Raw genomic sequence first — 22,485 nt, 5'->3', positions numbered from 1 at the left:
CTAAACAGTTGATCTGGTACCTATACAACACATTTGTCAATATTAATTGCAACAAACTAGAAGAGACCCACCACGTCATCAACAATGCACTTTCAGGGATTAAATTCACAAGAGAAGAAGAAAACAGCAATCCACTTCCACTTCTGGATGTCAGAGTTGAATGTATGACCAACAAGGAGTTCCAAACCTCTGTATACAGGAAAGCAACCCACACTGACCAAATCCTTAACTTCTATAGCAACCACTCCAACGTCCACAAACAAAGCTGCATTAGGACACTATTTAAACAGACCACCATGCACTGCAATACTCCAGAATTAAGCAGGAGAAAGGAACAGCACCTATACAAAATCTTTGCTGTGAACAGATATCCCTGCAACTTCATCCGTAGGTGCCTACTAAACAGATAACAATAAGAGGACACAGAATGCCATAACACACTGGCCACACTGCCCTACATCAAGAACAAATCAGAACTGACAACAAGACTCCTAAGACCTCTAGGAATCATGGTAGCAGACAAGCCCACAGCCACTCTACAACAAATACTCACAAGGATTAAAGACCCCATTCCCACAACTTGCAGAACTAACTTGGTTTATAAAATACCATGCAATGGCTGCCACAAAATTACATTGGACAGACTGGAAGGACATTAGCCATCAGAATGCATTAACATCAGCTAATAGCAAAACGACATGATGGACTTTTCTTAATATCAGTACACTTGGACAATGAAAGTCATCAGTTTAACTGGGAAAGATAACTATAGAAGCCCGAGCCAAATGCACACATGCACAGGAATTTCTTGAGGCACAGTTCTCAACCTGTAATGCAATCAACAAAAATACAGAATTGGACCCCATATACAAACCCATACCGGAACTGATACTACTTACCATAACAGACCAGACAGTTAAATTCCAAGCAGAGTAGAACAACATCATCTCATCGGAGGCCTCACTGATGATGTTACCTGGCATGGTGATGGAATATCTGAACAAAAACAAGCCAGCTCAGCGAGCAAGTCAACAGCCTTAGTCAATCACATTGTTGTGGGTCTGGGTCCAGGCCCAAAACGTCAGCTTTCCTGCTCCTATGATGCTGTTTGGCTTGCTGTGTTCATCCAGCTCTACACCTTATTGTCTCAGGAATGCAGGATGGTAGGTTTCCTTCTCTAAAGGACATTAGTGAATTTAGATGGGTTTTTCTGACAATCAACGATGGTTTCATGGTCATCATTTGATCCTTAATTTCAGATTCCTTATTGAATTCAAATTCCAGCATCTGCCTTGGCAGGGTGTGAAACCCAAAGTATTGGCTGAATTTATGGATTAATAGTCTAGTGATAATACCACTACACCATTACCTCTCTACTCTATGTATCAATACAACAAGTGTAGGCAAGATATTTGATTATCCTACATGGTATATCACTGCTAAATGGACCAAATGGATTTCCCTTCGCAACGTATGCTGGGCTTTATGAATAGATGCACCAAGTACACAAGTAAAGAGGTTATGCTCAAACTATACAAGACAATTATTCGACTACATCTGGAATAATCTGCAGATGAATTTGCGGGGGTATTCGTTCATATCTAAGATTTTGTATAGGTGCTGGGCTCCATAGGAAGGATTCAAATACTTTAGCGAGACTGCAGAGGAGATCTACAAGGAGGGACCTAGGGATGAGAAACTATCAAATGAGAAAATATAATAGTAGAGTGTTTAGAAATCCATTCTATGATCAAGCACTGTCAGCATAGCTTCATGAAGAAGAAATCATGCATGACAAATTCTTTAAGGTAAGAAGCAGGGTAGCTAATGGGGTACTAGTAGAAGTAATATATTTGGATTTTCATAGGGTACTGCATATTAGGCTAATAAAAAGAGTTCATGGTGTTGGAAGCAATAGATCAGCATGCATCAAGTATTAACTAATAGGATGCAGAGGGCTACAATAAAGGGGAGAGAAGCATTTTCAGGATCTGTAATTAGCAATGTGCCACAGGTATCAGTGCTGGGGCAATAATCATTTACAATAAATATGAATTACTTGGATGAGGAAAGTGATAGTACTATTGCAAAATTAGCAGACAACACAAAGGTAAGTAGTCAGGGTTAAACTACAGGGAAGTATAATCTACAGTACAATATAAACCAATTAGTCGAGTGGTACAGAGTTGGAAGATGGAATATAACTTGGAAAAATATGAGGTTATGCATTTGGGCAGAAGGAATGAAGGAGCTGAATATTACATAAAGGGAGAAAGGCTGCAGGAAGCTTCAGCTATAAGGAATTTGGTGAGGGTCCTCATGCATGATCACAACTAGCTTTCATTCAAGTTCATCGGCAATAGGAAAAGCAAATGGAATGTTACGGTCCATATCAACAGGAAATGGAGTACAAAAGTAAGGAAGTCTTACTAAAACTGTAGGTGACATTAGTTAGGCCATACCTAGAATACCATCCTCTTATCTAAGGAAACATATACTGTCATTGAAGTCCAGAGAAATTTCACTGAATTGTTTCTGAGAATGGAGGATTTTTTTTTAATGAGGTGAGTCTCAATAGGTTGGATTTGTATTCATTTTAATTTAGAAGAATGAGCCAAACTTAGTGAAACATACATATAATGAGTGGTTCGAATCTAGATTGCACTGTTTGGAAGTGTGGTAGAAAGTGGTTCATTTGAGGTTTTCAAGAGGGCATTGGATGATTATTTGACTAGATGTAATGTGCAGGATTATGGTGAAAAAGCAATCAAATGACACAATATCATAATGCTTGTTGCAGAATCAGTGCCAGCATAACAGTCTAACGGCCTCTCAATGGCCATAACAATTGAGCGCGTCTGGACTGCATGATTCTACATAATACATGAGAATTACTCAATTCTGTACTCTCAAAGCATTAATAATTCAGCTAATTCACTTTAGACCAAGTATTGAATCAGATACTTGTAAAAAGATCTGTAAAGTTAATTTATAAGATCAGTAGTAATGGCAATGAACATTTCACCAAGTTTAATATTGTTTCAGCATGTTAGTGTGTAAACTGAAAACCAATATTCAGTGTGCTCCTGAGATGCTGCTTGGCCTGCTGTGTTCATCCAGCTTCACACTTGGTTATCCTCAGTTCAATGAAGCTTTTCTATCCTATGCTAATGGCAGTTCAGGAATTTGGCAAAACATTACAATTGTTTGATACTTGTTTTGCTGTATAATTTTACTATGTTTCTCAGTTTAGAACCATAACATATTATAAAATGAAATTTTTGTGAACATGAAATCCACTCTTGCTGTGCCACTATCCATGAAACTAAATTAAATAACTTGCTAGTTATCTGAACAGCTCATTTAAATGCTTAAAGCTTGACCTAAAAAGCTCAATGAGATGTGATTGACAAATGAACAATGCTGCAACATCAATATCCACTTACCCAATTTCTATTTAATGAGCTGGTAAAACTAAGTCTGCAACTCCAAAAATCATGAAATTATGTTGAAGAAAATTCATTTGCAGGGAGTTTCATGTGAACAGGAGCAGTGTGTCTATTTAACTTTGACAATATGACACCCGACATGCGTCACAGGATATAAAACAAAATAAGACACCGATCCACACAAGGGGATATTAGATCTGATGCTCAAAAATTTTAAGATATGTCTTAAAGGAAAGAAAATGAGGTCGATAGGAAGAAGTAGTTTAAGGAGTTCCTGAGCTTAGGGCCATTTTGAATTTATTCATGGAATGCAGGTGTTGCCATCTAGGTTAGCATTAATAGCCTCTTCCTAATTGCCCAGAAGGCAGTTAAGAATCCATCACATTGCTGTGGGACTGAGTCATATGGAAGCTGAAGAAGTACAGTAAATTTCCTTTCCTCAAATCACTAATGAATCAGATGGGTTTTTATGACAATTAGCAGTAGTGAGACTTGGGTTAGCTTTTTATTCCAAACTTTTACTGAATTCAAATTTCACCATTAGCCCCAGTGGGATGTCAAACCACATCCTTAAAACATCAGCCGTCTGGAATACGAGTCCAGTGACAAAACCACCACATCACTGCCTCCCTAGGCAGCTAAAGGCATGGACCACAAATAACGGAACAATAAAAACTTAGGACCCAGAACAGGCCAGAATTAGATGAGCACAGATACCTTGGAAGGATGTGAGGATGGCAGCAACTAGAGTTGGGGAGGGATGAAGCCTTATAAGGAATTTGAAAACCAAGGTGAGAATTTTTAAATCAACATGGGAAAGCAGGACTTACCAAAATAATAGTTGGGACCCCAAGTATGGTCTCACATGTAACTTTGGGGTCATGAACTCCATGGCAGCAATGACTACAATGATTGATTTTTAACAGGTAAGCCCTCCCACTTTCACAAACCCTCGCCTCAATCTAGCGGGTCTACCCTCCCTCTGGTAATGTTCATTTAAGGATTTCAACAATTTTCAAACTTTAACCTGGGGTCATGGTGGGGGAATCATTTGGGAAGAACTGGCCTAAAGCAAGCAAATCAATCTGTGGGCACTGGGTGAATGGGACTTGGTGCTGATAGGTCATAGGCAAATCTTTACAGGGGTTCAAGTTCACGTAGAATAAAATGTGGCAGACCAGTCCAGAAATTAAAATTTGTTTTCCACAATTTTCAATTGTGCATGTTGGCTCACATTTTTTTAATTTTAGTAACTGCTTGGCAAGTAAAGGAAAGGAACAAAATAATAGCACACCTCAAAAATGTGCCATTTTCCACATTCACCCAAATAGTACCAGTTCCACGGCGTATCAGATGTGTCCATCTCCTCCACACTGCCCTCCTCCATCAATGAAGCATATTCCTCTCCAGCCATTGTTTAAATTACTGTATGATTGTTAGCTGCAATTCAAAATAATGAAAATATTACTGAGCTTTTTAAAAATGTCCTAATGTCACTTCTTGGCTCAGTAACAATCAGAGTCAAAGCTGGGAGACTGTTGCACAGATGTCTACGTAGTGCTGCAAAAATGGTAGAGAGGCTGAGTGGGGGAAGGCCTGAGCTTCCAAATTTTACACAAGGATCTATTACATCCCAGACCTGCCAAAAGTGCAAACATTTTGAGGTGGTTTAAATTTAATAGCTCAGGTTACCTCCCTAAAACTGAGTCCCTTTCAGGATTTTGCTGCCAGTTTCAACTTGCTGAATGTTGCTTTTACTATTCTAAAACCCACCCCCAAATTCTGGAGAAAAGTGATTGGGAGAAATGTTGGACTAATATTTAAAGATCTCCTCATCTTTGATGAAGACAAGGACATGGTTAGTTGTATTAGACTCTTTTTAGGGCAATTCTATTGCTGGATGAGGTGGCTACAAATATTGTAGTGGTTGGCAATGTGGCGAGCAAGGGAAGGGTAGGTTGGATGTGTGTATCGGTGGTCAGAGTTAATTTTTGTATAGAAAGTCCTGCACAAACTCTGATGGTGTACTGTTAAACATTCCCATGCATGCATGTGCTGTTCAATCCACTTTTCAGGGTTTGAAGGATCAATAGGAGGAAAAACATTGTGAACATTGGGCTTGGAGACTGCAACCGCAGGAAGATGAGGCTTAAGGGAGATTAGCAGGTTTTACCTCATGTGAGTTTACAGAAGCCACCTGTCAAATGAAAAACAAGTAATCTCTGCCTGCCATGCTTCACCAAAGAAGTTACACTAAAGGTGGCGCAACATCAAGTCATACATTTCACAGCCTAAAACTGAAACAAAGATTGCCAGCCTCAATTTCCAATGGCCATTCAAGGTCACAACACTGACAATGTTCAATCAATATGCAGTACAAGCAAGCATCAACATTAAGGATAAGCTCTTCACCAAAGCAAATAACTTCACTTGCGTTGTGGATGAAGTAAATCAGAATGATCAAGCTCTGGCTTTGGTCAGGATTGTGCACTTGTCCCAGGTACAGAGCCTGTAGTTTGGTTCCATAGCATAAAGCTCCACAGTACTCATGAACGTAAGCAGTCTCCATTCACTGAACACACAGCACGCTGTGCAAGTCTATCCAAATCTTCAGAGTATTATGGGTAAGCTCTAAACTGGCATTATTTGACATCATCACTGCATCATTCCCCCCCCCCTCATTTATTCATTGGACCTGATATCATTGGCTGGGCCAGCATTTATAAGACCATAAGACTTTGGAGTGGAAGTAAGACCATTCGGCCCATCAAGTCCACTCTGCCATTTAATCATGGCTGACGAGCATTTCAACTCCACTTCTCTGCACTCTCCCTGTAGCCCTTAATTCCTTGCGAGATCAAGAGTTTATCAATCTTTGTCTTGAAGACATTTATCGTCCCAGTCTCCACTGCGCTCTGTGGCAATGAATTCCACAGGCCCACCGCTCTCTGGCTGAAGAAATGTCTCCTCATTTCCGTTCTAAATTTGCCCCCTCTAATTCTAAGGCTGTGCCCACAGGTCCTAGTCTCCCCGCCATAACGGAAACAACTTCCCAGCGTCCACCCTTTCTCAGCCATGCATTGTCCATCCCTAGTTGTCCATGAGACAGTGATGATGAGACATCTTCTTGAACTGCTGCAACGCACTTTCCGATAGATTCCAAATATTGTTGCCAAAACAAAAAAAATGTTTTTTTTCCTTAACCACAAAGTCATTACAAAATAAAGCAGAAACAAATACAATAGTACCTGGCAACACATTACGTATATTTATTAAACAAACCAACAAATTCAAACTATGAAGACTCTGCCAGAACTCCAAGTCCTTTATATAGAAGCATCTGCAAGTGCAATTATTCTGGATGAGAGTTTGCTCACTGAGCTGGAAGGTTAGTTTTCAGATGTTTCGTCACCATTCTAGGTAACATCATCAGTGAGCCTCCGACGAAGCGCTGGTGCTATGTCCCGCTTTCTATTTGTCTGGTTAGGTTTCCTTGGGTTGGTGATGTCATTTTCTGTTCTTTTTCTCAGGGGATGGTAGATTGATTTGGAGCCAATGTGTTTCGCATTGATTTGGAGTCAATCTACCATCCCCTGAGAAAAAGAACAGGAATTGACATCACCAACCCAAGGAAACCTAACCAGATAAATAGAAAGCGGGACATAGCACCAGCGCTTCGTCGGAGGCTCACTGATGATGTTACCTAGAATGGTGACGAAACATCTGAAAACTAACCTTCCAGCTCAGTGAGCAAACTCACATCCAGAACCTCAACCTGAGCTACAAATCTTCTCAAAACTTGCTAGTGCAATTATTCAAGTACTAGCCTTCCACACTGATATCAATTTCCGTGACGAAATGCCTGGAGGACTATGTGCTGTTCTGGGCATTGTATCTTAGAAAGGCTACCCTGAGATGCTATGTAGGCTCTCTGGAATGTTGGCAGAGCTCCAGTATTAGATTGTGATGACAGATTACAAAGATTAGGCTTGTTGATCACAAAATTTAAATGTTTAAGAGTAAGTTGATGGAAGTCTTTATAGGAATTTTGATCGGGATTGAATGGCACAAAAGAATTATTTTTCTGTTGCTGAGGAAGTCTAGAATAAGGTTATATTACCTTAAAATCAGAGTCAATTTCAGAAGCATTTCTTCACACAAGTGGTGCTGGAAGTGTGGAACTGTCTCCTACAAAAAGCAGATGAAGCTAACTCAATTATTAATTTCATATCTGAGATTATTAACATATTTTTGATAGTGGAAGGTAATAAGGAATACAGAGCTAACAAAGGTAGCTGGGCTAAGGATACAGATTGGTTTCAGTTAAGACTTCAACAAACATTTTGGGATACTGCAAACAAATAATAAGACTGGTCTGCAAAGAATGGTGAAGATATTTCCTATCCCCTCTCAGCTTGTACATGGATGGCTCCAATTGTCCCCGTCATAACCAAACATCTCATCTATAAAAACACTTCCAGATATAACAGTGTGGAGCTGGAGGACAACAGCAGGCCAGGCAGCATCAGAGGAGCAGGAAAGTTGACGTTCCGGGTCGGGACCCATTTCTGAAGAAGAATCCCGACCCGAAACGTCAGCTTTCCTAATCCTCTGATGCTGCTTGGCCTGCTGTTCTCCTCCAGCTCCAGACTGTTATCTCAGACTCCAGCATCGGCAGTTCTTACTATCTCTGTGTGAGTTATAACCCCACCGCGAAGCCCCCATTTCTGAAGGAGGGTCTCGATCTGGGCTGCTGTGTTCCTCCAGGTCCACATGGTGTTATTTCTGACTCCAGCATCGGCAGTTATTACTATCTCCAAACACAAGTTCCAGTTTATTTCCAAGAAAACTACAGGAATCTTGGTGGAAGGCTTAAGCTGACGAGCGGCAACGTCTAATTGACTGGCATTGTGTTTTTATAGTGTGCCGAAGACTGTATATCGGCAGCCTACAATGGCCTTGGCCCTTATTCTACCCGGGGATGGAAATTAGGTTATTTCCGTGACAGCAACTGTAAGGAAAGTGAACGTCACCAAGTTGCTGAACAGACTGATTGCATCATAGCGAGCAATTGGCTGAGAAAGGCTGTCTCCTCCTCATTCACAAAGTGACGGAGAAAATGCAATCAACAAGGGAAATCTCAGGTCCCACTGCAGCAAACATTTGGCAATTGTAATATTACAAAAGTTTGTTAACAGACCTATACAGATTTTGAAAAGTATCTGGCAGCAGGTCCTCAACTTTGCGAACCTTGTCCGCATCTGAAACCAACAACGGTTGCAGCAACTGCTGAGGAAAGCAACTTCAGTCAAACACAGAAAAGATTATATTAATATTTCATATGTAAACCATTCCCCAGAATATTAGATAGGTTGGCTATGCCACTTCACCTGACGAAGGAGCAGTGCTTCCAATACTTGTGACTTTTTTAGCGTTGGACTATAACCTAGTGTCATGTGACTTCTAAATATGCCCTGAAGCAGATCTTCTGTAGGATCAGCCCCGGGACAAACAACACAAAATTGGTCAGCACAAGTATCACAAAGATACTCGAAATAAAACAGGTTTCCCCGCTTTGCAGACCAGTTCTCTTGGAGGAGCTGACAGAACAACCAGGAAGTAAGCCCAGAAATCTTCGCCTCTGTGTTGGTTCGAGGACCGCACAGGTCAAACTTGTCGATGGCCTGAGGAAGGGCTCAGGGTAGCACCTCCAGCCTGCGCACTGACAAAGGAGAACCTCCCGCAGAGTCCTGCAAGCCAGTGACGGGAGCCACAGGAGAGGAGGAAATGATCCACAAAATGTGACACGGCACAATAGTGAGGAAGTCACCGCCTTCATGATCCCGATGAAAAGGAAGACTGACTTTTCCTGAGCTGTAGGCCGAGTCCATCTTGGGGGCTATCCTCACCCCGTCAGCCCAGGAACTCCTGACATATTCCTTAGGAGGGGGGGGTGTCTCTACCTGAGAAGACACTCACTCACCCCGGGCTCCGCCTCCCTGTCCAATTGGCCACTCCGCCAGGCCGGCTCTCCAGCTACTCCCACCTCCCCCCCCCGCCCCAAACCCCCACCCGGGGCCGCAAGGTGGGGGGCCTGTCCCCAAGCCCAGCTTCGGGCGACAGACCAACAGCTTTCTCGCTCGACGGTTACCCGGGCAACGCGGCGTTTTCTGCCGGATGTTTTCGGAGACGGGGGTGTGGCTCACCAACGTCACATACCTTCACCCCCGCGGACACGCCTCTCCAGCGATGCCCCGCCCATTTGCTCGGCGCACGCGATGCCACGTCCCTTCCATGGGGCCCCGGCCTGCCGCCGCCACGCCCCTTTACCGGCCGTCACGAAACCACGCCCATTCCACGAGCCCCCGCCCCCTGAACAATGTTGCTCCTGTTTATGCGGGAGTTTCCAGACTGACAGCTCCCCACCTCCTGAGCGAGATGTGGGCGGTCCGCCCTGAGAGAGAACATGTCTTAAGCCGGAGTCCGCCTCTTCTACTAGCCAGGCAGTCATTAATCCAAGATCAGTGATAATGGGAACTGCAGATGCCGGAGAATCCGAGATAACAAGGTGTGGAGCTGGATGAACACAGCAGGCCAAGCAGCATCTTAGGAGCACAAAAGCTGACGTTTCGGGCCTGGACCCTTCATTAGAAAAGGGTGAGGGGAAAAAGGATTCTGAAATAAATAGAGAGAGAGGGGGGGGGGGGGGGAAAGGCGGGCCGAAGATGGTTAGAGGACAAGATAGGTGGAGAGGAGAGGTCAATCATTATTCCAACATAGATAGGAGTTACACATGGGGCCCGTGGGGAAATCAGACAGCCGACCAAGTGGGGAATCCCTCTCTGACACCTCCACAGCATAGAGGAGTGACCGGTTGATACAAGACAGAGTTGGGATAAAAGGATGGCAGCCCGTGGCTAATGCAATCCTGCAGGGTCCATGTTAGGACTACACAATCTGGGCAAAGGAACTGCGGGCACTTTTGCTACATTTGCCATTGACACAGACAGTCAGAAGGACAGGCAATGTTGAGGAAGTGGGCATCCTGTAGAAGGACTTGGATATGCTAAGCAAGTGGTCGAAGAAGTGACAGATGGAATGCAATATGGAAAAGTGTAGGATTGTGCACTTTGTGGGAAGAATAGAGGCTTGGACTATTTTCTAGATGGGGAAAGTCTTTGAAAATCTGAATCGCAAAAGCAACTTCAGAGTCCTAGTTCAGGATTCCCTTCACGTGAACCTTTGACTTCCTAACTGGCAACTGAACTCTATGCAACATTAAAATTTATTTTGAGAGAACTAGAATATAAGAGAGCAGGGATCTACAGTTAAGTCTGTACAAAGCTCTGTTCAGACTGCATTTTGAATAATGAGGGCTTTTTATTTTAAAAAAGGCTGTATATCTAAGAAAGGATGGGATCCGGAGGGGACTGGTAAGAATGGTCCCAGGAAATAACTGCTTGACACACAAGGAGCAGATAAGAACTCTGGTTCTGTACACAATGGCATTGAAGGAGGCTGAAGAATTTCATTGTAAATTTACAGAATATAGAGGACGCCTGGATAAAGCAGACATGGAGAAGATGTTTCCACTAGTGGGAGCGCGTTGGACGCAAGGGCACAGCCTCTGTTTGAAAAGGGTTGTCTTTTCATTCGAGATAAGGAGGAATTTCTTCAGCTGGAGAATTGAGTGTCCATGGAACTCATTGCTGTAAAAGGCTGTACAGACCAAGTCAGAGTGTCTTTAAGACAGATAGATAGATTCTTAAACAAAAGTTGGAGAAACTCAACTGGTTTGGCAGCATCTCAGAAGAAAGCAGAGTTAATTTTGAGTCTGATAGTTCTGATGAAGAGTCACTGGACTCAAAACATTCACTGTTTCTTTCAGAGATGCTGCTAGATTTTCTGGAGAAGACCAGCCACTTTGTTTTTGTTTCAGTATCTCCATCCACAGTTCTTGGTTTTGATAAAGTTGGGTTCTTGATTACAAAGGAGATCAAGATTTACAAAAAGAACAGAGGAGAATGAGGTGCAAGAAATGCATCAGCCACAGTTGAAAGGTAGCATAGATTCGGCACCCTGAAAAGCCTATTTCTGCTCCTCTATCTCTGGTCCCTATCACTGCTTCACACCCCCATCCTACTAATTTACCACAGAATCCATACAGTGTAGAAGCAGGCTGTTCAGCCCATTGAGTCTGAACGGCATCCCACCCAAACCAACTCCTCGACAGTGTCCCTGTAACCCTGCAAGTGTCCATGGCTAATCCACTTAACTGCCCGTACTGTCCAGTGATTGTGCGATGTAGCACTGCCAACTCATCTAACCTGCACACCTTGGGATTCCTCCCATAATCCAGTGCAGACAATTGGGAGAACATGCAAACTCCATACAGTGTGGCAGGAGGATGGAATTGAACATGGGTCCCTGGCACGGTGAATCAGCAGCGCTAACCACTGAGGCACTGTGCTATATGTGTAAGAAAGGCACCCTGATCACTATGATAATTAAGTATTTATTAATTAGAGATGAAGAGCATGTTTTATATGACCATGTTTTTGGAGAATATAACATTTCTAATGAATAAATAATAAATAACAATTATACTTTTTCAAACTGTTCACGGGATGGTGGGGGGGGGGGGGGGGGGGGCGGTCACGGGCTGGACTAACATTTATTGCCCAGAAAACATTTAAGAGTCAACTACATTACTGTGGGTTTGGAGTCACATTAGGCCAAACTGGGCAAGAATGGCAGATTCCTTCCCTTTTGTATCAATCCAAGCTAGCCTTGATGTAACAACTCGTCTGGGAGTCGAGCACCTTAGACAGCACAGGACTCCCTCAGTTCAGCACTACCAGTTTTACTTTGTGGTGTTTTTGCAAGAATGTGATTTAAACCCAGAACTTTGCAGCTTAGAGAAATCTGCTGTAGCTGACATTCATAAAAAAAAAAGGTGGCTGGTGGATGTAGAACAAAAATTATTTCTAACTTTTCCACCAGAAATATTCTACTTTCTTGGTAAAGCCCAGATTCACAGAGTAGTCATGAAATATACAGTACAGAAAAGCACAATCAATTCTCCTTTATTTTAACATAGCATTATTGATACATGAATCTGAATTTAGTTAGGTTTTGAGGTTCCAAGAGATTTTAAACGGCAGGAGCAGTTGCCCGTCCTTCAAATCAAGCATGAGCTGTTCTAGACTGTGTATTTTGAACCATAATCCATTTCATTAAAACAACTGCAAACAAAATCAGTAGTGTCATTCCTATTAAACCACCAGCTAACCAAAGAAGCACTTTCAAGTCTTGCCCTGTAGATCAAAACAGAATAAATTTAGTAGCTTAAGTCACATGAAAAAGTACCTCCCCCCACAAAAAAGGGACATTTTTCATTGACAAAAATAAACCCTTTTTTTAGCTCCTATATGTGTTGTCATTTAAGATTTCATTACCCACCCCCCAGAGCTGTTAACACAAACCCCATGGCTTAGTGGGTAGGACTGTTACAAAGTCAGAAGGTTTCATTAAAGTTCAATTTGAAAGACTTCAGCACAAAAGATCTACAGATACTCCAGGGCAGTACTAGGTAAGTGTTGCACTACCAGAGGTGAAACATTAAACAAAGTGCCCCCTCAGCTAATAGATCTCACTCTGTGCTGTTTTACAGGAGATGTTCTGTATACTGTCCTGGACAATATTTATCCCTTGGAACAAAGATCAGTGTATTTCGTCACTGTCAGATCTTGGTGTGGAAAGTGACTACTGCATTTACCACATTATAGTTATGATAAGTGTTTGACATCATGAAAGCTATTGTTAAAAATCTTCCTTTTAATTTCCCACTAATTCTTTGTTATGCACATACTAAGTCTGCATTTCTGCACACTCATTCATTAAGGCCTTCCTTAAAGCTTCCTTCAATGACCAAATCTTTGTCCATCTGTCCTTTTATTTTATTTGTCCCCATCTCCAATTTTGCTTCATCTACACTTTTGGTTGTTCCTTTCTAAAAAAAAAGACACATACTTTGACAATAATATGCACACAAAAAAGTAATATTTAAAAAGGCGAAACAGCAGAAGAATCTGCGTGGATATGTGCACAGATCGCAGAGGGTCACAGGATGGATGGAGATCAGTTTAAGTATACAGCAGCTTCCTAGGCTTTAATTTATAGGGTCAGAGCACAACAGCAAAGATGTTATGGTAGAATGCATAAGACGCTTAGATATGACCTGGATGGATCCAAGGATGAGAAGCTTCATTTGAGGACAGCTGGGGACTTGTTGTTCAAGGAAAAAAAAGGTAGCCAAGAGGTGATCTGATAGACAGTCAAAAGTCATGAGGGATCTGTGTTAACTTCTAAGAAAGACCAGGATCTTTATTATGAAGGTGTTCACACAGGCAGCAAGGTCAGAGAACTGTCTGTCCACCCAAAACCGTAAGTGATGTTATTGGTGTCATATGATCAAACTCAGTGACAGTCCACTTGACTTACACAAATACTCTATTTATAGAGACTGTTGTGTAAGTCAAAAACAGAATGACAGGACACAGAATTAAGAGGTGATCTGCAAAATGTGATCTCACACACACACACACACACACACAAACAAAATCTGGAATGCACCATCATCTTGAAATGTTGTGGAAGCAGTCAGCTAAGGCATTCAAGACAGCACTGGATGAATATTTGAGTTGAAACAGTATGTAATGTTACAGGGGAAGAGCAAGGGAATGGCACTAAGTTACAATGCTTGTTGGCTAGCCCATGCAGATGATACAGGCTGAATGGCCTTCCTTATATGCAATAATAATAGAGATTCTATGACAGAGGATGCTACAAAACTTGTCATCGTTGAAGCAACTACAGAACCTGTTTTGTCATGGTCTTTGCTTCCATCACAAGTTGTACAAAAAATGTGTCATCTAAGAATTTGTTATACACTTCTAAATCTCACAAATTAACTGTACAATTCATGCTGTCTATTCAGGGCAGCTTAATTACCAAGACCCTATAGAGACAACAAGCAAAATGAATGTCATTTACAAAATACCTTGCAAGAACTGTGACAAACACTACATTGGACAAACAGGCAGAAAGCTAGCCACCAGGATACATGAACATCAACTAACCACAAAAAGACATGATCCACTTTCACTAGTATCCTTACATATAGATGAGGAAGGACACTACTTTGATTGGGACAACACATCCATCCTAGGACAAGCCAAACAGAGACACACACAAGAATTCCTAGAAGCATGGCATTCCAACCAGAACTCCATCAACAAACATTGATTTGGAGCCCATCTACCACCCCCCCTGAGAACAAGAACAGGAAATGACATCACCAACCCAAGGAAACCTAAACAGATAAATAGGAAGCGGGACATAACACCAGTGCTCCACTGATGTTACCTAGAATGGTGATGAAACGTCTGAAAACGAACCTTCCAGCTCAGCGAGCAAACTCACATCCAGAAACTCAACCTGAGCTACAAATCTTCTCAAAACTTGCTAATTACCAAGTAAACACAGTTACCGATTCATCTTGTAACACTGAAACCAAGTTGTCTAAATCTGGAACTTTCAACCTGAAAAAGGGAGTGGAAGCTAATGATTCCAGACAGGCACACAGGTTGATGAGCTTAGAGAGTTACCAATAAAACAGGCAAGGGTGTGGGACAAGGACAAATTTAAACTAGACAAAATATCCAATCAAATACTGGAATAAAAGAGACAGCAGATTTTGAATTTTTTTCAAAAAATTCATTCATGGGATGTAGATGTTGCTAGGTGAGCCAGCATTTATTGCTAATCCCTAGTTGCCCTTAAGATGGTGGAGAGCTGCCATCTTGAACTGCTGCAGTCCATGTTAGAGTCAGAGTCAAATAACAGAAATAAATCCTTTGGTCCAACCAGTCCAGGCTGAACAATCCCAAACTAAAGTAGTCCCACCTGCTTGCTCCTGGCCTATATCCTTCCAAACCTTTCATATTCATTTAGTTATCCAAGAGGGTTTTAAACTTTATAACTGTACTCACATCCACACTTCCTGAGGATGTTCATTCCACACATGAACCACCATGTTAAAAAAAAATTCTCCTCATGTCTTTAAACCTCTCAGCTTAAAAATATGCCCCTAGTCTTGACATTCCCTATCCTAGGGAAAAGGCACCTAGCATTAACCCCACTTATACCGCTCATCATTTTATAAAATTATAAAGATCACTGCTCAACCTCCTACACTCCAGGTGAGAAAAGTCCTAGCTTTTCTTTACAACTTAAAACTTTCCACACCCAGTAACATTCTGGTAAATCTCTTCTCAACTCTCTCCAGCATGATAATTATCCTTCCTATAACTGGACAAAATACTCCAGAGGAAGCCTCAATGTCCTGTACAGCCTCAACATGATTTCCCAACTCCTATCCTCAAAAAAGAACTAAGCAATGAAGGCAAGCCTGCCGAACACCTTCTTAACCACCCTATAATGTGACACAAACAAAGAATTAATGTCCCCAAACCCCTAGGTCCCTCTGTTCTGCAACATTACCCAAGGCCCCACCATTAACTGTGTAAGTGTTACCTGTTTGTTGTACCAATATGCAATACCTCACATTTATCTAGATTGAACTCCATCTGCCATTTCTTTTAGCCCATTGACCCTTTCGGGCAGGAGTTCCAGGATAGTGACCTAGATAACACTGAGGGAACAGTGAAACATTTCCAAATTTGGTTAGTGAATGGCTTAGAGGGGAACTTCTAGGTGGTGGTATTCCCAGGCATCTGCTGCCTTTGTCCTTCTAGTTGGTGCTCATGGATACTTAGAAGATGCTGTGTAGGGAGCTTTCATGAATTTTTGCAGCGTGTCTTATAGACTGAACACACTGTGCATCAGTGAAGGAGTGGTTTCAAACAAATGGGTTGCTTTTTCGTGGATTGTGTGAAGCTTCTTGAATGTTGTTAGAACTACACTCATCCACGCAAGCAGGGAGTATTCCATCACACTCCTGACTTGTGATAATGGGAACTGCAGATGCTGGAGAATCCAAGATACCAAAAAGTGTGAAGCTGGATGAACACAGCAGGCCAAGCAGCATCTCAGGAGCACAAAAGCTGACGTTTTGGGCCTAGACACTTCCTCAGAGAGGGGGAGGAGGAGAGGGTTCTGGAATAAATAGGGAGAGAGGGGGAGGCGGACCAAAGATGGAGAGAAAAGATGATAGGTGGAGAGGAGAGTATAGGTGGGGAGGTAGGGAGGGGATAGGTCAGTCCAGGGAAGACAGACAGGTCAAGGAGGCGGGATGAGGTAGTAGGTAGGAAATGGAGGTGCTGCTTGAGGTGGGAGTAAGGGATGGGCGAGAGGAAGAACAAGTTAGGGAAGCGGAGACAGGCTAGGCTGGTTTTGGGATGCGGTGGGGAAGAACTGGGCTGATTTTGGGATGCAGGTGGGGGGAGAAGGGGAGATTTTGAAGCTTGGTGAAGTCCACATTGATACCAGTGGGCTGCAGGGTTCCCAAGCGGAATATGAGTTGCTGTAGATGGTGGCGAGGCTTTGAAGAATCAGGAGGCAAGTTAGTCATTGCAAGACTTCTAGCTTCGGTCTTCTCTATATGGCTAGTCTAGTTCAGTTTCTGGTCAATGGTAACCACAGGATGTTGATCATGGGGTTTCAAAGGTAATGCCATTGAATATCAATGGATGATAGTTAGATGCTGGTTTTGTTAGAGATGGTCACGTGCCACACAAGTGTCAGGCAAAATATTACTTGCTACTCATCAGCCCAAAACTGGCTATCGTCCAGGTCATGTTGCATTTGGATATGGACTGTTTCAGCATCCGAGGATTTGCAGATGGTTAGGCCTCTAGGACTAAGTAATTTGCGGCGGGGCTCTAGTGGTGCAGTGGTAGTGTCTCTGGCTCTGGGCCAGGAAGCCGTGAATTCAAGGGGTGTGTAATAACATCTCTGAACAGATTGATTAGAAAAATATCCAAGTACTTTTCAGCAGGGGGTCTTGCAGTAGTGATAGTGCCTCTCTCCCCAGGGCCAGGAGACCAGTGCTCAAGCCCTACCTGATCAAAGGATTTTTACAATAGGTCTAGTCAGGTCGATTAAAGATATTTAGGTAATTTGCAAAAGAAGCGAACATGACAATGAAGAAAAGAACAGCCTCAGCCTGGAAACATGGAGGAGGCAGGCTCATTCGAGGTATTCAAGAGGGCATGAGTTGACTGGAGTAGGAACAGCCATGTAGGATTGCACAAGAGAGGCAGGAGACTGAAAAATAATGCTCATTCAGAAAGCTATACTAGCATGATGGGTTGAGTGGATGCCTCCTTCACCACAAAAAATTCAATGACACTGATTCTGGGATAGCTGCCTTTTAGAATAATAATGAGTCAATGCTGGTAGAATGGGCCAAATGGTTTACTTGTGCAGTAATCTTTGCTTCTGTGATCACTTCATCACTTGTAACTTTTCATAATCAAGCCACCCTCTCAGATCTCCGATATTACATCTTAAACACTCAGCATTTCCAAACCTCTTGCCTCATAAAAAGGAGCAGCAGAGTGAATTTTGCAAATGTTTCTTCCCCATTGTTTGAAACTCCTTACTGCTTCACTAAAATCTGAAAATCTTACGTTAAATCTCAACTCTCATTCAAAACATTTTTCCATAAAACCCAGTTTTGCAAGCTGGTTGCAAACAAAATTTAATTTTGTGCTGTTGCAGTTTTACTAATCTCGATGTATTCCTTGGTACTTACATTCTGTCGCTGCACCTCCCAGATCTAAAGCCCCACTTTCAGTCGTGCTCCACAGATCGATGGGTCCAACAGTGACAATTCCGTTCACAGGCTTAAAGTCGGTTACTAATATATCCCGTTGTAATCTTTTAGCAAACTGCTCAGCAGAACATTCCTTCTAGGTGGAGAGAAAGCTCCACTTATTAGAAGCTCTGTACTTACAAACAACTGAAGTGATGCTGAAAAATCAGTTTTGTTGAAACTTGTCTTGCACTCAGGAATCTGCATGAAACACCAAGGTGAAGGGTATAGAACATTTTAACTACACGAGAGAGTGCTGACTATTGGCAAATGGACTCTGATGATGTGTTGCTATGAAGCATGTATGTCCTAGTTAGATGATTGACTGCTAACTGCCATTTTGTTTAAATTTTAAGTGGCCAACAAGGGAAAAATCAGGGATAGCGTTCAAGCCAGAAAAAGGCATATAAATTGGTCAGGAAAAAAAAGCAGCAAACTGAAGGACTGGGAGAAGTTTAAAATTTAGCAGGACGACAAAAGGTTCAATTCAGAAGGGGAAAACATAATATGAAAATACCTTGCAAAAAACAAAAAAAAAAACTGATTGCAAAAGATTCTATAGATATGTGAAGGAAAAAGACTGGTGAAGATGAATGTTGGGCCCTTGCAGTTAGAATCGGGTGAAATAGATGACAAACTAGTAGAATTTGGATCTGGTCTTCACGAAGGAGGACACAAATAACCTCCCAGAAGTTCTAGGGGACAGAGAGACAAGCATAGAGACGGAAGTGAAGGAAATCCTTAATTTTTGGTTGGGCGATTAATCAAGAGAAAATCAGTGAAATAGAATAGCTGTCATTTTTGTTGAGTTGAAACAGGCAGTATGTGCTTTGTCTATTTAATAGATGGGGACCATTTTTATTTAAGTGTCATTTCCAATGTACACAAATGCCCAATACAGAGACTGATTCACAGCATGACAGTTAACAGTCACTCATCATTAACTGGTGCACATGCCTTAAGCAACCCCTCAAGAGTCAGCATTCTCCTCTTCCATTACAAATGCTGTTTTCCCTTTACATTGGTATTTTCTATGAACTGCCTTCACGAGTGCAAGAGAAAATGCTTTGAATAACTTTATTTTTTCAGCAATGTTCCAATTGTGTATGGACAAAAAAAAAAAGACAGACTTCCAAGGACCATTGTTTGGAAAGGGCAACAACATAAACAGTTTTAAAACAAAACAAAAAAAAAAGCACAGAATGTGATTTATCAGCCCATCAGGTCTATGATGGCCCTTTTCAAGAACAATCCCGTTAGCATCACTTGTCCATCTCTCTCAGCATATTCCTGCAATGTTTGCTCCTTACAAGTATTTACTCTATTTGCTTTTGGAGGCTACTATTGATTTATTCAGCCAGTGTGGTCCAAATAAAACATGTTTAAAGCCAATTACCTTAGTTGCATTCTGACCATTGAAAATAGTTACCTTTTCACAACTTAAAAAATGTCCACAAGCTTGGTTACCATTTTGAAGAATATATTTAACTTACCACTACACAATCAGTGGTCGCACTATGACAGATATTGGCTTGACAATGAAGATAGATGGGGTGGTTTGCTGCTTCAACAAAGTGAAACATCTTGATGGAAAATCGACTACTACTGGAAGCTCCATTTGCAGAATGCCACCTGAATGTCTCATCATTAGGACAGCTAATTGGAAAAGGAAAGCAAGCATTTTTTTACTGTTCACCCCATGAACAGATTATAGCATGCAGGAGGAGAAACAACATGGTCATCATTGTATATAGGTCTGGAAGGGTTAATATTAGAGGATTGTCTTAAGCATACAGATATACAGGGCATTGGTGAGGCCACACCTAGAACATAGTGTGCAGTTTTGGTCTTGCTGTAGAGCCAGTGCAGTGAAGGTTTACCAAATTGATTCCTAGAATGGCATGACAGATATAGGAGGAGAGATCAAGTTGGTCAGGATTTTGTTAACTGGAGTTTAGAAGATTGGGGAGTTGGGGGAAAAAAAAAATCTCAAAAGCCTATAACATTCTAGATAGGTTAGACAGAGGAAGAATGATTCTGATGGTGGAATCCAGAATCAGGGGTCATAGTTTAAGAATAAAAGAGGTAAATTTTTTAGGACTGAGGAGGAGAAAAATGTCTTCACCCAGAAAAGACACTGCCAAGACAAGCTTGTAAAATTCACATAAAGTAAAGTAATCGAGGCAAAAACTATTTCCCAAGGAGGTAGATATAGCTGTTGCAGCAAAAAGTGCTCAATAGACAGGAAAGTGGGATTAAAAAAAATATTGAACAGAGATAAGCCATGAACACAATGAATGGCAGAGCAGGCTCAAGGTGTCAAATGGCCTACTCCTGCTCTTCTGTTTCTATTGTCCATGACACAAACACTTAAAGCTTCTCACTCCAAGATTCCAACATCCAGCTCCTTGGTCTGTCACAAATGTCTGCCATAGCAATGTAATCTGTAACTAACATACAAGTTATTTCTTGTATAGTGCAAACAGCCTCTCATCATTAGACCAACAAGTAACGTAAAACGAAGGTGGTCCCACACATCCCAACCTTGAGGGAGGGAGAGGGAAAGAGTTGTCACTGTATGAAACAAAAGAAAGGCCTTACATGCTTACATGAACATGCATATGTCCATACTTATGCTCCTCTTCCCCATCCCTTTTGTCTCACCCCACCAGGATAAAACTTATGTACCTTTCTCCCCTATATTTACAGGGAAGCTGGACAAACAGCTAGTCTACTTACCTCTATGATGATGTCCACGTTCTCACTAACCTCTGGAATTTCATGTTTGATTAATTAGTGACTGTTTTCCATAGATGCCAGTTATTTTAATCTCCATCACAGCTTTCTTTCCACACCATTCTGTCCCCAAGCTCTTTACAAGAATTAAAAAAAAACCTTTTCAAAATTGTGATTTGCAAGGATTTCCCAAAGCACTTGAAAACGGTCAATTAAATGTTAAGTATCTTCACTGCTGCAACATGGTATACAAATGGTAGGGGGTTTGCACAAACCAAGCTGCTACAAACAGCTGTTTGGAAACGAGGTATCCATCTCTTTCAGCAATGTCGACTGAGGTGTCGTCATTAGTGATAACCCCTGGGCCAGGGGTTTCAGCAGTTTACCGCCCTGTTCAATTTCTCACACTGAAGCACCCGTTTTCTTATTTAAAAAGTAAATACCTCCTGCAAATTGCAGCTTGTTGTTTCATGCACTTGCATTTCCATTTGTTTTCGGGAGGTCTCTCATTTCCTACAGCCTTACTTTGAATTCAGGCTGATGCTTTCTTAGCTGCTCCTGCCAAGCCTTAAAATCGGTTTTGCCCAAGAGTTGCTTCAAGTTTTCCCTATAGATTGGCAGTCTTGGTTCGAGGATACAGAGCTTGTACTTCATCTTGTTTTTATTTTCCTCCCTCAGCTCTTCGTTCATCTTTGCAAACAGAGGTATCCCTTAAAAGGCTTCAGTTTGGGTTGGTTCTTACCTAGTTGCTCAGCCTGTCCTCTTGGATGCTCAGTCCTCTCCAAAGCAGATAGCAGTGATTTTATTCCACAAAATCATTAGTGCCTCATTCAGTTATGAAAATATTTCTTGAATGAAAAATAAACAAAGAACCGTGGCTGCTGGAAATCAAACTACTGGAAAAACTCAGTAGGTCTGGCCACATTTGTGCTCTCCCCACAGTTGCTGCCAGACTTGCTGAGTTTTTCCAGAAATGTCTGATTTCGTTTCAGTATTTCTTGAATAATTCCTGCAGTGACTCTGATGTCTGACTGATTACATGGATTGTCGTATATCTCAACCCAGAAATCTAAAAAAAATTAAGATCCAACAATATTGATTTTTCACATAGAACTGGTGAACAGTCATATGCTCAATGTTTTGCCTCCAGACTGTATCATGGTTTCCCATGTCTAGGGGGTACACGTTTTAATGAGAATTTGCAGCGGTAGAATATTGACACAGGGACAGGTGTCAAATCTTCTAGAATCACACACGGTTACCAGTTTTCAAAAGACCTTTGTGAACACTACAGATTATATGATGAAACTGATGCTTTTCACAAGATGGAGAGTGTGTAACATATTCATTCATTGTTCCTTTATGTACTTCAGGTTCTGGTTTGACCAATTCACATGCAAGGCAGGATACTATACGACCAGTATTGTAGCTTGAAAAGGTGTTTCTTATTCATGATCAGTT

The 22,485-nt window shown here is 41.8% G+C and overlaps 2 protein-coding genes across 19 annotated transcripts in view; both read right to left on the bottom strand.

Annotated features, from left to right (window-relative positions):
- LOC125460725 (protein mono-ADP-ribosyltransferase PARP11) overlaps positions 1-9,622 on the bottom strand; it is a 34,421-nt gene extending 24,799 nt beyond the window's left edge. Inside the window, exons 1-4 of one of the 17 annotated variants that reach the window (XM_048548516.2) lie at positions 9,601-9,622; positions 8,650-8,735; positions 7,570-7,637; positions 4,744-4,889 (exon numbers count right to left, since the gene is read on the bottom strand). In XM_048548516.2, the coding sequence (XP_048404473.1) occupies positions 4,744-4,863 (120 nt within the window). In that variant the 5' untranslated portion in view covers positions 4,864-4,889; positions 7,570-7,637; positions 8,650-8,735; positions 9,601-9,622. The other 16 variants (XM_048548519.2, XM_048548527.2, XM_048548509.2 and 13 more) reach the window with 16 other exon arrangements.
- Positions 9,623-12,539: 2,917 nt separating this feature from the next.
- The window catches only part of LOC125461072 (uncharacterized), a 54,144-nt gene continuing 44,198 nt past the window's right edge, over positions 12,540-22,485 (bottom strand). The window contains exons 16-18 of one of the 2 annotated variants that reach the window (XM_048549423.2): positions 19,782-19,944; positions 18,229-18,385; positions 12,540-12,766 (exon numbers count right to left, since the gene is read on the bottom strand). In XM_048549423.2, coding sequence (XP_048405380.2) covers positions 12,636-12,766; positions 18,229-18,385; positions 19,782-19,944 — 451 coding nt within the window. In that variant the 3' untranslated portion in view covers positions 12,540-12,635. The remainder of the gene's footprint in view (positions 12,767-18,228; positions 18,386-19,781; positions 19,945-22,485) is intronic. The other variant, XM_048549424.2, reaches the window with a different exon arrangement.

This window comes from Stegostoma tigrinum, chromosome 18, assembly GCF_030684315.1.
Source record: "Stegostoma tigrinum isolate sSteTig4 chromosome 18, sSteTig4.hap1, whole genome shotgun sequence".
In the NCBI taxonomy this organism is placed as follows: Eukaryota; Metazoa; Chordata; class Chondrichthyes; order Orectolobiformes; family Stegostomatidae; genus Stegostoma; species Stegostoma tigrinum.
The sequence above is the reverse complement of the archived record's forward strand: the minus strand, read 5'-3'. Positions and strand labels throughout refer to the sequence as shown.